Source organism: Bombus affinis, chromosome 16 (genome assembly GCF_024516045.1).
Source record: "Bombus affinis isolate iyBomAffi1 chromosome 16, iyBomAffi1.2, whole genome shotgun sequence".
NCBI classification, from domain to species: Eukaryota; Metazoa; Arthropoda; class Insecta; order Hymenoptera; family Apidae; genus Bombus; species Bombus affinis.
The window spans coordinates 1,387,208-1,401,067 of record NC_066359.1 but is presented as its reverse complement, the minus strand read 5'-3'; the positions used below and the strand labels follow the sequence as shown (position 1 = coordinate 1,401,067).

General features: G+C 40.0%; 1 protein-coding gene across 5 annotated transcripts in view; it reads left to right on the top strand.

Annotated features, from left to right (window-relative positions):
- LOC126925220 (uncharacterized) overlaps positions 1-13,860 on the top strand; it is a 161,014-nt gene that overhangs the window by 133,750 nt on the left and 13,404 nt on the right. For 3 of the 5 annotated variants that reach the window (XM_050740532.1, XM_050740535.1, XM_050740536.1), the window contains 9 exons: positions 238-363; positions 2,649-2,820; positions 3,501-3,644; positions 6,722-6,867; positions 7,790-7,843; positions 8,191-8,259; positions 10,662-10,751; positions 11,336-11,398; positions 12,518-12,743. In XM_050740532.1, the coding sequence (XP_050596489.1) occupies positions 238-363; positions 2,649-2,820; positions 3,501-3,644; positions 6,722-6,867; positions 7,790-7,843; positions 8,191-8,259; positions 10,662-10,751; positions 11,336-11,398; positions 12,518-12,743 (1,090 nt within the window). The remainder of the gene's footprint in view (positions 1-237; positions 364-2,648; positions 2,821-3,500; positions 3,645-6,721; positions 6,868-7,789; positions 7,844-8,190; positions 8,260-10,661; positions 10,752-11,335; positions 11,399-12,517; positions 12,744-13,860) is intronic. The other 2 variants (XM_050740533.1, XM_050740534.1) reach the window with 2 other exon arrangements.

The window sequence follows — 13,860 nt, the reverse complement described above, 5'->3', positions numbered from 1 at the left end:
TTCGCCAATATTCTCTGATTATTGGGTTGGCAACTAAGTGATTGCGGATTTTGTCATTAGGTGGTAATGACAAAACCCGCAATCACTTAGTTGCCAACCCAATATTTCCGAGTCGCGATACCGTGCACTTTTACTAGTCGCAAATTAGCAAAGGAACGAACGTCGGGCAGAAACGCGACGTACACCGGACCAGCTGGGTACATTGGTTTTTGTTTGGTTTTCCGGATGGTTGGATAGGTGGTGGCGGGGTGCCGCCGGCCAAGCCGCTTCGCAGCTACCAGTGTGGTAAGAGTCCCCTTGGAAGCCTCGGGGGCTCGGCTCGCTTCTCTAGAGACAGCTCGGTCTCCCTCTATAGTATATCAGGTCAGTAGTAGCCTTAAAACAACCCTCTGGAAACCTCGGACCAGAGTTGGGCAAAATTGATTCGAACGACGAGTAACAAATAAAGATGAAGAAATTTGAATTGAATGTTATTGGCGAATTTGATTTTATTTATTATATATATATTACTTATTATTTGTTAATATATATTAATATATATTTATTTATTATATATTATATTTTATTTTCTATTTATTTCGATTGATTGTGCGCGTAGAGATAATCAGATTTTAGTCAATTTTGTTACTTACGGTTAGAAAATACGTTGACAAAATATAAATTGATTAGAAAATTAGAAACTGAATTTTGGAATAATTTGTTTCTCGAGATTAATATGCAGTAAAAGGATTGGCATCTGTGAACGACTAGTCTTGATGCAAAATGACACATAACGAGGTATCGGTGAATAAATTTCGAATAATTTATTTGTCTAGATAAAAGTCTACTCGAACTATGCCCAGCTCTGCCTCTCGGTCCTTTTCAGTCGATCGCGACCGGCGCTCTGCGTTAAGTTTGCTCGATTTTCGATCCGCGATCTTTTTCGATGCCGAACCCGATATTTCTCTCTCTCCGATGGCGTGGCTCGTTCGAATATCGAAACTGTGTGTGGAGAAAAGAAAACGAGGTCGAGGGTTTCCGTATTGGGTCGTTAGACAATGCGCGATCTCGTGGTCGCTCGGATTCGTACGCCAGAGTTGACACGGATGGATCCGCTGGCAAGAAGATTCACAGCCGGTGAAACTCGGCTACGAACCGAGAGGCGAGGAACGCATTGTTTTATCGAGCGAAAGTGAAAAATATATTTCCAGTTTAACGAAGTATATTTTTGAGAATGTTATCCATCTCGATATCCAGCTTGCTAACTGGGCCATATTACGCAGGAATCCTGCAACCCTCAAAATAAGAACGAATTAGGTAACATTGTGATCTGTAATGTGAATAATTTTGCGATCTCTGGTTTTGCAAAACAACTCTTGCATTATAAAATTATTGAAACTGTCTCATTTTAGGCTTGTCAGTTATTTTGCAGAGAACTTGCAAACTACTTGGCTGAGAGTGAAAGACACGCAGCATCAGTAATCCATCCTCTTGAAACAATAAACGTAAAGAAACTCACTCGTGGCAATTAATTTTAACGCTTTACGTTTAACACTTTACATTTTAATCTTTCTCATTATTTGAGCAGTAATTTGTTATTTAGTGCTAAGGTACCTTGCTCAGTTGCGTCAGTTGCGTTGCTTTGTAAGTTCTCACAGTTTTATACCAATTTGAAAAACTTACCGTTTGCAATGAACGAAAAGAATGGTATTGGAGAGTCTAAACCGAAACAGAGCAGATACCAGGGAGAATCTGCATCTGAGCTGCCGATCGGACGTGCGTTTGCTGTTGAATCACTAGCGGTCGGTAAAGTGTTAACATTATACTTTTACGCATCTGCCGATATGCTGATCGTACCGGAACTGAAATTGCCGAGTAATATCAGCCAATAGACACTACATAGACAATTTTAAGTAATATTAATTATACTGCTAGATGAGTCATTAAAAAACATGCTAAAACAGCAAAAAGAAATAAAGTATAGGAAATAGCTACAACAGTGATAAAGCTACTTTTATTTGAAATGAAAAACTTCACACTAAATTTACTCCATTTCAGATCGTTGAAGGTTGATAGGTTTTTGCATAACATTGCCCAATTGACTCTGAAGATTTTGACTATGGAGGCGGTTTGGTCGCAACGGAATGGCTTCGAAAGAGAGTGAAAGAGAAAGAAAGAAAGAGAGAGAGAGAGGCCCTGAGATTGGCATTTTTGAGATTCGGTCGAACGAGACGCGACCCTTTGGAACACTCTCAAAGTATCTTGCAATGTATACGTAACCTTCCCCATGTGTGGTATACAGTATCTAAAGTAGAGCATCGCCGTCAACCCCATGATATCGTGTCCGATCCTATTATCACCAATAAAAATTCGTAGAACTCTTTGACATCCCATAAGAAGCACGTTCGAAGTCTGCATAGTCTGGATCAAGGTATAGCGAAATCATCAGATTACTTCACGATGCCGCTATATCTTGTACCTGGATAGTCCATTTTCTCTCTTGACCCCATCGATACCGATAATAATCTTCATTCTGGAATCGCGATCCCATAAGTGCAATTTAAAATTTTCCCCACCCGCTAAACTACGAATTTATTAAAATAATTTTCGGTTGCATAGGCGGATCCTTTGCCCTTGACGTGGTTGTACTAATCCTTGCGATTCTACAGATCGATTGCACGGGGAAAGCGGTTATATGAGCAGTCCAGAAAGAGGTGGAGGAGTTGGCTCTGGAACTGGAAGATATCCACCTGGTCCTTACAGCGCTGGAAGCAGCTACGAGGACACGTACTACTCGCAGTATTCGGGAACAGTGACACCGGTCATCGACGAGGAAGCCAGGTAACCGGAGTTCCACGGACCACCTCTTGGGTCGTTTCATGTCGATTTTCTCATACTTTTTCGCTAATTTCTCAATATTTATACAGAATTTTTCCCATATGTATACGTATAAAATAGACTGCGGTGGAAAGTAACCATTCGACTTTGCAATAGTATTTTACGAGAGTTACAAGGCTTACGGAGAGCGTAATATTATTTTAGCCTTGTGACAAATAATATTAAAATTATCCATTGAAAACGGGAACGAAGAAGAGTAGTTGCAAGCTGAACTGAGCTTTTTCCAAAATTTTGTCAAGCTGCTCTACTGCAGCATACTACTTGGACAAGGTATAAAGGTAGTTACTTTGAACGTGTTCTATTAAAAAAAAAAAGAAAATCTCTTCTATTTGTCTTCATAATAATTATTAAAAACTCGTTGATAATTCGTGAAAGTAAAAATTGAGAAACTATTAGGCATCAGTAATCGTTTGTTTTTGCTACTTTCGTTTCTTTAACTTCCTCCGAAGCCCAGTCTATCCGACAAAAAAAAAAAAAGAAAAAGAAAGAACCACAAAAAGCGCGTGCGACGAGATACATCGTATCAACGACGTAAAGCAAAAGTTGGTCGTGGCGATCTCGAATTTGATTCTCGTGGATGGCTGATAGCGCGGATACGTATATCTCTGTTGTGGGTGGTGCAGCGATACGGAGCTGTTGGAGGAATCGTACAACCTTTACGGTGTGAAACCGCCAGGCCGTCCGCCATCCGGTCCTCCGCGATCCCCGTTTCCTCCAGGGGCACCGCCACCTTTGCCATCCGGTGGCCAGAGCTACGACGCTACTCGGTACTCAGCTACCTTCTCTAGTTTTCGATAGAACCGCGACCTCAGACCTCGAAATTCTCTGTAAATGGAGATGCTGAGTCTGACCGTGACCGGTTGTCTCTACTTAAGCTATATATCGTCTGATCAGAATATACGAATGCGCTTGCGAACGCGTCGCACAGTGGCACAAATTTTACCGATACACAAAATAAAGATCATCGTTTCGAATCACTTCGGCAGAAATTATCAGCTTGGTCCAATTGTATTCTGATAAATCGTAATCGTTATATTGGCTTGGCAACTAAATGATTGCGGATTTTTTCATTAGGTGGTATTGACAAAATCAGCAATCACTTAGTTGCCAATGCAATATAACGATTACGATTTATCAGAATATTGTACGTGTAATATCAGATTTATTGTACGTGTCCTCACGTCGTAATAAATTGTGACGAGTAATGAGACAAACCGAACGTAAATCTCATAGATCATTTAGGCGTTGAATATTCACCATGCATTTTAAAATTTCTGTATTTTCGTCGCTGTATTCGCTTTCTCGTTGCTCTATGTTTCGTTGATCATCCGGTAATTCTCCATCGTTCAATTTGGTCACTGTGCGTCGCTCTTGTCGTGATGGTCAGCCATAGATACGACGACTACCGTTCCCAGGGGAGAGGAAGCAATCGATATGGTAGGTGCCTTGACAAATTTATCACGGCAGAACGGAGGATCGCGAGAGAGTAACGACTAGGGAAAGTGAAAAGCGCGCTGGCTTCCCTCTAGGCTCCCTTAGCCGAGTTATTTATACTCGTTCGTCGTTGCTATTGGCGCCTGGTGGATAATATTCCACGATATATCAACCGTTTCGAGTTCATCGATCGGTATTCTCGTCGATTCCATTGACCTGAGGAAACCTCGCCTCGAAATCCACGTATAATACCTCCGTTCACGGCTATTGAAAAACTCGCACTCTGCCCAGGAATGGTCGTCGTTTGTTCAATGCATGTGTATAGTATGCGTCGAGGCATGCATGGAGAACGATGAGTTATGTTCCATATGGAAACGCAAAATTCGATACGGTCCTGCGTTTCTCATAATGCTCGAATTTATCAGGTACACGCATATGGCGGCGCATTTTCGCCCAAGTTTCTGGACTGATGTTATTTACACAAATGTTAATATTTATTATTATTAGATTGTCTGGAAAGTTTCTTTCGTTTTAGAAGGTGACAATAAATGCGAAACATTTTTATATTATTTTTATTGCACGTATTAATATACTGCACGTAATGCAAAATCGATCATACGATGTAAATTGTAGGATAAAAAAAGTAATGGATCAAAATAATATAAAACGGAAAACGTTGTACATCTATTGTTTCCTTGTGAAACCAAAGAAACTTTTCGAACAACTTAATAATATTTAGCAAATATTTTCGATTCTAAACTGTTGCTCTTACGAGGCGCTCACTTGTATATCCTGTTGCTTATTTTACGAGGATATAAACCGGACAATAACGTTTAAGCGAGTATTCCAAACGTAAAACGCTAAACTCTTTTAGGTCAGGCAATTTTTGTACAAACAGCCTGTAACACTTTTTACAGTCAAACTTTCAGACTATATTTATACATATTTTACTAAAATCTACCTATTTTTTTTGCCCCAAAAAGAAGTCAAAATCGATGGTATTACATGGCCACGTACACATTGCCATCGTGGTCCATAATTCCAACCGTTTTACTATAGTTTGAACAAAAGAAAAAAACTCGGTAATTAGAAAAATGGCACTATCAAGTTCCATCATTTGACTTTCGGAAGCTTAAAGAAGCAAAAGGAAAAAAGATATTGAATTCGTCCTAGTTCAGGCCACAACGATGCATACACGCATCGAAAGTGCACAGAACATTTGAAGCCACGTTAAGAAACATAGATCGGAGAAAAACGTGTTTGAAATTTCTTGTTGCCAATAACAATCGTTCGTATAAGAGCTTCTCGAACAGTATACGTATAACTTCATTAGTTATAGGAGTTTAGACATAGATTTTCCCATACATACAATTCTGAAATGATATTCTTTGAGAAAATGCAAAAAGAAAGCGATCCTTCTTAACTTCAATTAATTGCACATATACTTACGAAAGGTTTATATTCCTGAATTATAAGTTACGCGATATTTAAATCAGCTCCTCCTGTAACATAATAAGAATAATCGTGTCTCATGCCCGATAAAATTTCGAAAATTTGTCGACAACCGTGCGTCGAATAAGAAAATTATACTTAGCTGGGAAACTTTTCTATTAGACACAAGTCAGTTTTCGGTCCAGCAACTTTCGAATGCGCCGTGTATTCCGCCGTGTCCGATCGAAAGGACGGGAATTTCGAGAAAATTGGCATCCCTTTCGTCCGGAAAACGGCTCTGCGCTGGAAATACGGATCGGTGGAATGTAGCATGCCGATTAGCGGTCGTAGAGAGAATGTGTATCTAAGCGCTTTTGTGTATAGCCTTCTGGTGACGTAGGCTTTAGAAAGATCGCGAGTTATGCGGAACGAACCTTGCACGCGATTCTCATTATCGTCAGTTGATATTTTATTATATCTAAGCGTACGTGCATCCTGTGGAACGCTTCTTTGGAAGATACTAAGTCCGATTAGATTTAGATTTTGTCTCATCCCATTCTCGGTTTCTACAACATGCAGAAACCGGAACCACCCCAGACAGCACACGATGTCTCAAAGACGTATATACGTTTCACGTCCGTTTCAAGTTCCATCATCCTACGACTTGATCGGAACGTTTTAATTTTTACACTGCGGCATTGTAATCTGACTGTAATCAAACTACGTACAGCTTATGTATCTATGCGTTCTTTAAATTTCTCAATGCGTTACAAAAGACCAGGAATTATTTTATAATAATTTTGCTATTACCGCTGAACTGCCCTGAATTTCCGACGCAGAACGTTCAAACTGCATCTTCGCCACACGTTTCTAGGACATTAATCGTACGTCTTTACGACATCCATAAACAGACTGTGTGCTGTCCGGGCCGTGGTAACAAACGCGCCGGTTAACCAAAATTTGCTCGTTCCTTGTCTAGGATAAGGGTAGAACACATGGAGAGGCAGCTGGCAAACCTGACAGGTCTAGTGCAGAAGGCTCTGACCCACGCACCTCACACGAGTCCATCGCCTCGTGATTATCTACAAGTTCCAGCTGGACGCGATCCTTACGCGAGAGGACCAGGTACGTTATCTGTCCGCTTTCTCAAATTCTCCATTCACACTAACTGCAACATGTGCGTAATCTTTTGGTCGTTAGACGCGCCACACCCGGTTTCTCTGTTATCTGCGAAAGAAACTTTCGTCCCTTGGTTTCGCGTAGATTTTTCTTTTCATCGGTACACCTCTTCCCATCATCATCTTCTCTTGGCCAATTTATTTTCACAGTCTCTTGCGTTCACGCCGTCCGACTCGCCTCGACGAGAATAATTCGTCTCGTCGAAACGAACGGATTCGCATTTCTTTTCCATTCGATCTTTCGTCGCACTTAGACACATTAGAAGCATTAGCTCGTTACGTTCAACGGATTTATTCTGCGACGCTTTACCGCCTGTCCCGTTCTCTCTGCGTGAATGTTCGTCCGCCCCTTAGAGCTTTCTTCGTTTACGTCGTTCCTACGATCGTTCGCGTTTTCTCTCTCGATTTTCCTTCTTTAGATACCACAGAGTTTAAACGATACCGATTCCGTTCGATTCGAAGGCAGCAGAACAGACGCCCGTGACTGTCTGCCAGACTGCGCCTTCATTAGATCTAACAATACGTTTTTGCGCCACGGTTTATGCAGTGACAGCGGTACGACGCGGTTCTTCCAAGTAATTCCACGACTGACTTTCAATTCTGTTATCTTTCCAAATTCCACCAATATAATTTAAATCTCATGTGGATGCCAGGTGTGTTTTATTAATATAAAATTAATTTTTCAAATATTCGTTGATGGACGTCCTCTCCTTCTAACGATAAAACCATGTAATTAAAAAATTGTGTTATAATAAAATAAAATTAATTCTATCGCGACGTTACCGCTGCCACGTGTTGTAACGCGGTGTTTAAGTTTCCTGAACCCTGCTGTACAACTGCTTTGTTATTCCGACTGACGCACACACCAGGCGCCGGGGACGAGTTCGACAAACACTCTAGCTCCAGCTCTGCCTCATTGCCAGGTGTGTCTTCTTCATCTTCTTCTATCTTCTATTTTTCCGTCGAATCACTGTAACCGCTGTAATACATAGTTTATATATATATATATATATATATGTACTTATTCATACATTATATCATTATTGTTACTCATATATACTTATATTATTATTCTTAACATTATTTTTCTTCTACTACTTCTTATTCTTATTCTTATTATTATCATTACTATTGTTATTATTATTATCGTTATTATTATTGAAATTACTATTATATACTATATTACTCTATTACTACTTATATACATTTTATAATAGTGCCCTACGTTTAACCAGTGTGATTAAAATGGTTCTCCTTTGTAAAATTCAAGTGTCTCAACCTGCCGTTACAGATGACTCATACTTAAGGACTGACGTAAAACCACCAAAGTTAGGCAAAGGTGCGGTTCACAAAGTATACACGTTTCTCCTGTTTATCCATGCAACAAACGCATCGTCGCCTTATTCTTCTTTTTTTTTTTTTTTTTTTTTTTTTGTTTTTGCCAGTAAATCGTAACACATAGCAGCGATTCGTGCATTGCACTCGCTTTCTCCATCTTTCTCTCTTTCTCTCTCTCTGTCTTTTTCGCGCGCGCGCCTACTTTCACCCTCAGCTTATTTCTGACGTTTCTTTTGCATCGTTCAAGCACAATACGCGGCGCATCTTCCGAAAGCACTTGGCACCAACCTCCTTACTTTCGTCGTTATCGGTTTCTATAGAATCGACCGCGTCTAGAAAATCCTTAAACCGTTTCGGTAAATACGTTTCGACATTTGTCCCGTTCGCTTGCAATCGGTCCTATTGGGCTGACAATTAAGTGATTGCGGATTTTATCATTAGCTGGTATTGACAAAATCAGCAATCACTTAGTTGCCGACCCAAGAAAAACTATAAGCAAACTGCGGATTTTTATGCATTTATGGTACACTTATTTTCGATTTTTCTCTGCTTTTTCTTTTCGTCTCGCTCTTTCTTACCTTTTTTTTTTTTGTATATACACTACCGTGTATTAGTATTTGGACTTTGCACACTTGGGCTACAATGCGATCAGAATATTCACAGTTTTATTATATTTCCAATGCTATGGAACATAATGAAGATACGCAACGTAGAAGAATATTTCTATAATGCTAATAGTCTGCTTCTTAGCCATAAGTGGAATCGACAGTTTTATTCAAGTGAAATCGAAACAAGGAATACGCATCTATCAGATTGTACATTCGCCTGTAGTAAATAGTCGGTATTACAGAGACCTATATAACCATTTTTCGTTAAAATCTTAGCGTAGTAATCAAAATGCTTTCACTTGTACATCTCAGGCGCTATGCCGTCGTCTGAGATAATATCAGAGACTAAAATTGGTAAACTGTACCTTACACATTTGCTATAATTTCAGAGTGTCGAAATACATGAGCACATTTGAGTAAAATGTATTTATGTATACGTTTCCTTCACGTTCTATCTCTTGTACCAAAGGATTTATCTGCTAAATAAATAAATAAATATTTGAAAGTGCAAAGATACATAGAATCCATATAAGGTGAAAAATGTATATCTATAAAATATCAAAAGTATAGTAACTGTTACAATATTTGATAGGTAATTCTTACTTAGATTCACTTAAATTCCATTTTTTTTTAAATTTAATTTTAACGTGAAGAAATATTAATTCGCATAAATATCCGCAGTGTGCTATAACAAATTTGGTCCAGGTCATCATTTTTCTTTTCTTTTTTTTAACTCTCCGTATATATGTCTGGTGATATCTCAGTATATAGCGTCAGATATATTTCTTTCTCTTATTTTCGTCGTTGGGATTTATGTGTCTCACTTCATGCCAGATGAAGGCTACAGACTTTTAAATTACAAGATCTTTTTCAGAATTCTGCTTAGAAATTGGAAACATGCAAGTGCTTTTCACTGAAAATTAACGTTGACATTGTTTCGGCTTACATCGAGACGTAGGTAGAGATAGACCCAGGCACGGTTGACTGCGTCGGGGTAGCCGCGTATACACAACGTCTCATTTTAATGGATCTACTCAAATGTCTCCTAAACTGTACGCTATCCGAAAGAAGACGTTTCAAACAAAACTCGTTCTTTCAACAAATTCTGATCTCTAAGAAATCTCAAAGTGATGTTTGCTTCTTCAAACGGAACTATACATTCTTTTCATACGCCGTTCGATATCTAGTTTTTAATTCTCTTGGAAAACGAAGGTATTAAAAGTGCTTAGTATAAAAGACATTTCAAAATTAATTTTATCGAGCGTAGGAAAGGTACGAAAAAAAGCATTAATATAAAAGCACGGTATTATCTTTCGTAGGAAGTTTCAGTTTTGTAAGATCAAAGCTAAAATATTACAAATACTTTAAATTCCACCTCGATGCTTTTTCTCCTAGAGATTTAAAATTGCATCGTACGTTGTACAAAAAGAATGTATATTTCCAAAAAAAAAAAAAAAAAAAAATACAAAGCCGAGCATTGCAAGATCCTCCCGAAAAAAGTAGATTTGATTTGGAAAAATACCTTTTCAAACAACGTGTACAGTTTCGAAGAAATGTTTGTGGATCGCTTAGAACGAAACGTTCTATGTCCGCGTATATGAGTTTAAGCTTTACGTTTCCTATCCTATTGATGCACGAAAACTCGTCGCACTTACTTTCGGTTTACGGCTCGACGTTTAGCACCATTTCCTTTAATTTCGAAAGTTTGTCGCGCGCACGCCCGTTCGCTATAACCAAAAAACCCACTTTAGCACGAGTATCGCAAGAAACATGCTCTGATCATCCTCTATTCCAGACAAGTCGGTGTCGTTTGAAAAGTCAGTGTCCTTCAGTGACGAGCCACCAGATATGAATTCCCCCAAGCAGCATTCCCCGCAGCACGCAGGTAATGGTTACCGCACATTCTACGAAATTATTATACGATACTTTTTCACTAAGCACGCTCCTCTCGGAGAATCGAGTTATTCTTCAATTCTTCAATCGAAGAGAAAAAGAAAAACGTGGAGCGGCAGATGGAAGCAGAGTTCCGTTCGAACGATTAAATCGAACGAAAGCCTGTTTCGACAATACGGAATCATGCGGTATATAGGTATTGCAATTATCATGGGAATTATAGTAAAATCCAACTGGGGCAACGACGTCCTTAGCTTAATCGTCGGCAGATGTCCCTAGTCGGCGAAGAAAATCGCTGACGATCTGTTCTTTCTCGTTCGCGGTCTGCCCGTAATTACAAATCGATCGGTAACGGTTTTGCAAACCACGCGGATATCGGGCTCGTTCGATCCAAGCAGATTAAGGAACCGCCGATGTCGATCGTCTGCAGCTCCGCCGTCTTTCTTTCTCTCAAGCACCAAAGGTTAAAGATGTACTCAGAGAGAGAGAGATAAAAAAGATATCCTTGTCGGAGTAGTTCATACTAACGCAATAATCTCTAACGACTTCTCGTGCAATGCCTTCCATCACGACTAGCGGACACAAAACCAACAAAACCGGCGATCAAATCCTCCACGTTGCCGAGGATGTCTTCGCAAGGTAAACCTGTTTCGTGTTTTTTTACGCTTCCACCAACCCTTGTGTCTCGTTACCTCCACTTGTTCTTGTGATTAACCTTATTGATCGTTCTTTCTTCTTTTTACGCCTCTGCCCCTCTCGTTCCTTCTCTATTTGTTTCGTTGGGTTTTTGGTCCGCAATTGTGTGTTTAAATATCCAGATACGGTGTATTACCCAATCGTTTCTGTTTTAATCGTTTGTGCACCTAGCCAATCACCGAAGAACACGGTTCTTCCGCTTGCGTGCGAAATTTCCGACAGTGCATTCGAGAACGAGATGGTCGAAAAGCAGCATCGACAGATCCATTTTTTAAAGCAACCAACAAATTACACGTAGTAGGGTAAATGACGCTTTTCGACGCAACTCACGGCTCGATCGCACACTGTTTATAGATGGGTGATTGTCCTGGAACTCGAGAGGATAATTCAGAGGTAAAACGTCCTATAAGACGCATGATCGTTGATCGTCCACGATACCATCGTCCATACTCATCCATTCGTTTCTCTCGTCCCTATCCCTTTGCTGCCCTCTGCACAGCTTTCATCGCCTAGTCGTCGATAAAATGGTGACGATAAAAATGACAGCGAAATTGTACGACTGATCACTCGCCCTTCATTCATATTCTCGTGCACCAGCCGCCCTTTGATCGTGCGAAAGGCGTCGCATTAACGAGTGACAGATGGCGCCAGCCGCTAAATCCGGCCGGCTGACAGCGCTCACTACCTCCTCCATAAATTAAAACGCGGTGAGAGATAAGGATGTTACAAACATCATTTTTTAAATTTACCGTTAAATCTATCGTCTGCCATAGTTATTGCCACACTGTCATAGTTATTTTTACGGATCATTCAATCTCATTGATCGATCGCCACTGCCCCATTTTCAATTACGTTTCTTGCTACTGGCAAACTCGATCTGATTTGACTGGATCGCAAGGTAACAAGGATCAAAGAACGATGATCAAGTTGGACGATTTTCGCACGGTTTAACGGGCGGAAATGCCAACGCTTGTGTCCGTACATGTGAGCACGATGTATCGTGCGAAATCGATGAGAAGGACCAGAAACATGATCTTTGACGCTTGACCGAATCATTTTCAGAGAGAGACAGGCACAAGCCGACACCGCCACCGAAACCGGCAGCACTGGTAGCTGGCCAATATGTTTATCGTGACATGGCTCTGACACCGGAAATGTACAACCAGCTGCGAGGTTTGCAGAAGAAGGCGAAGGACCTCAGGCAAGAAGTTAGGAATCTGAGACGCATGTCTCAGGCCCAGGCGCACACCATACGAGAGACTATATTGGATACGTTCATCACCATCAGGTGCGCAAAATGAAACAAGTATGAGAAGAGCTATGGAACTTTCTTCAAACTTAGTCCAAGTGATTTATACATAATTGGAAGAAACATTATCATTTATTGTATATCAGACTAGTCGTTCTTTATTTTCATCATAATTACACGTGTTTTTCATCCTCGCCGTGTTCTTTTTCTACACGGAAAACGATTCTTCCATTGCTTTCTCGTGTGTAACATATATTTATTTATTTATTGCTTTATATCTCAGGCTTACATAGTTCCAAAGCCGACCACACACTGCGTGTAACTGCCTTCTCGAGCGCTATACACGTGTAAATTCAATGCACAAGTATGCCCAACGACCATATGGTCGGTTATATAGCCTGCGCACGGCACAAGTATACTTGAAATGAATACTACTTATGTTTATGTGTTTCTATATAAATATGTACTACGGCCACATCTGATACAGCCACACGTATTGTGGCGTAGTCGCCTCACTCCTTCTAAGTTTATGTATACTAAATTACAAACGAAAGACTTACTGACTTTCACGTGTACGGTCGATTTCATTTAATTTCTTAAATATTGGGTTGGCAACTAAGTGATTGCGGGTTTGTCATTACTACCACCTAATGACAAAATCCGCAATCACCTAGTTGCCAACCCAATATTAACACGTTGAATGCCACGCCAATTTTACAAGGTTTGGCCGTATCGTCACGATGAATTTTTTATTATGCGATACATATAACGTTGAAATATTACCTACAAGAGATATGTTACGGTATATAATCATCATTAATGAATTTATCTCTGAGAAGTATCTCTTACCAGTGAGAGGTCACTGGTGATCCACGTGGCGTTGTAGCGCAGTTTCGCTCGATTCACTTATTTTTTGCGATTATCAATTATCTCATATTGTTTCTTCGCGTCGCTAAAATAATTGTTCCACGTTGTTATGTGCCGGGATCTACCATAAACCATAATCCATCCCTCGGTCATACTTATTCGGATCCGCAATAATTCTAGAGAACCGCCACAAGATTAGCATTGTCTACTTTACTATCAAGGCCCTTTTTTTCATATGTTTTATACTGCATTAATTTCGTCACACCATTGTAGTAACGATGGTAATAAT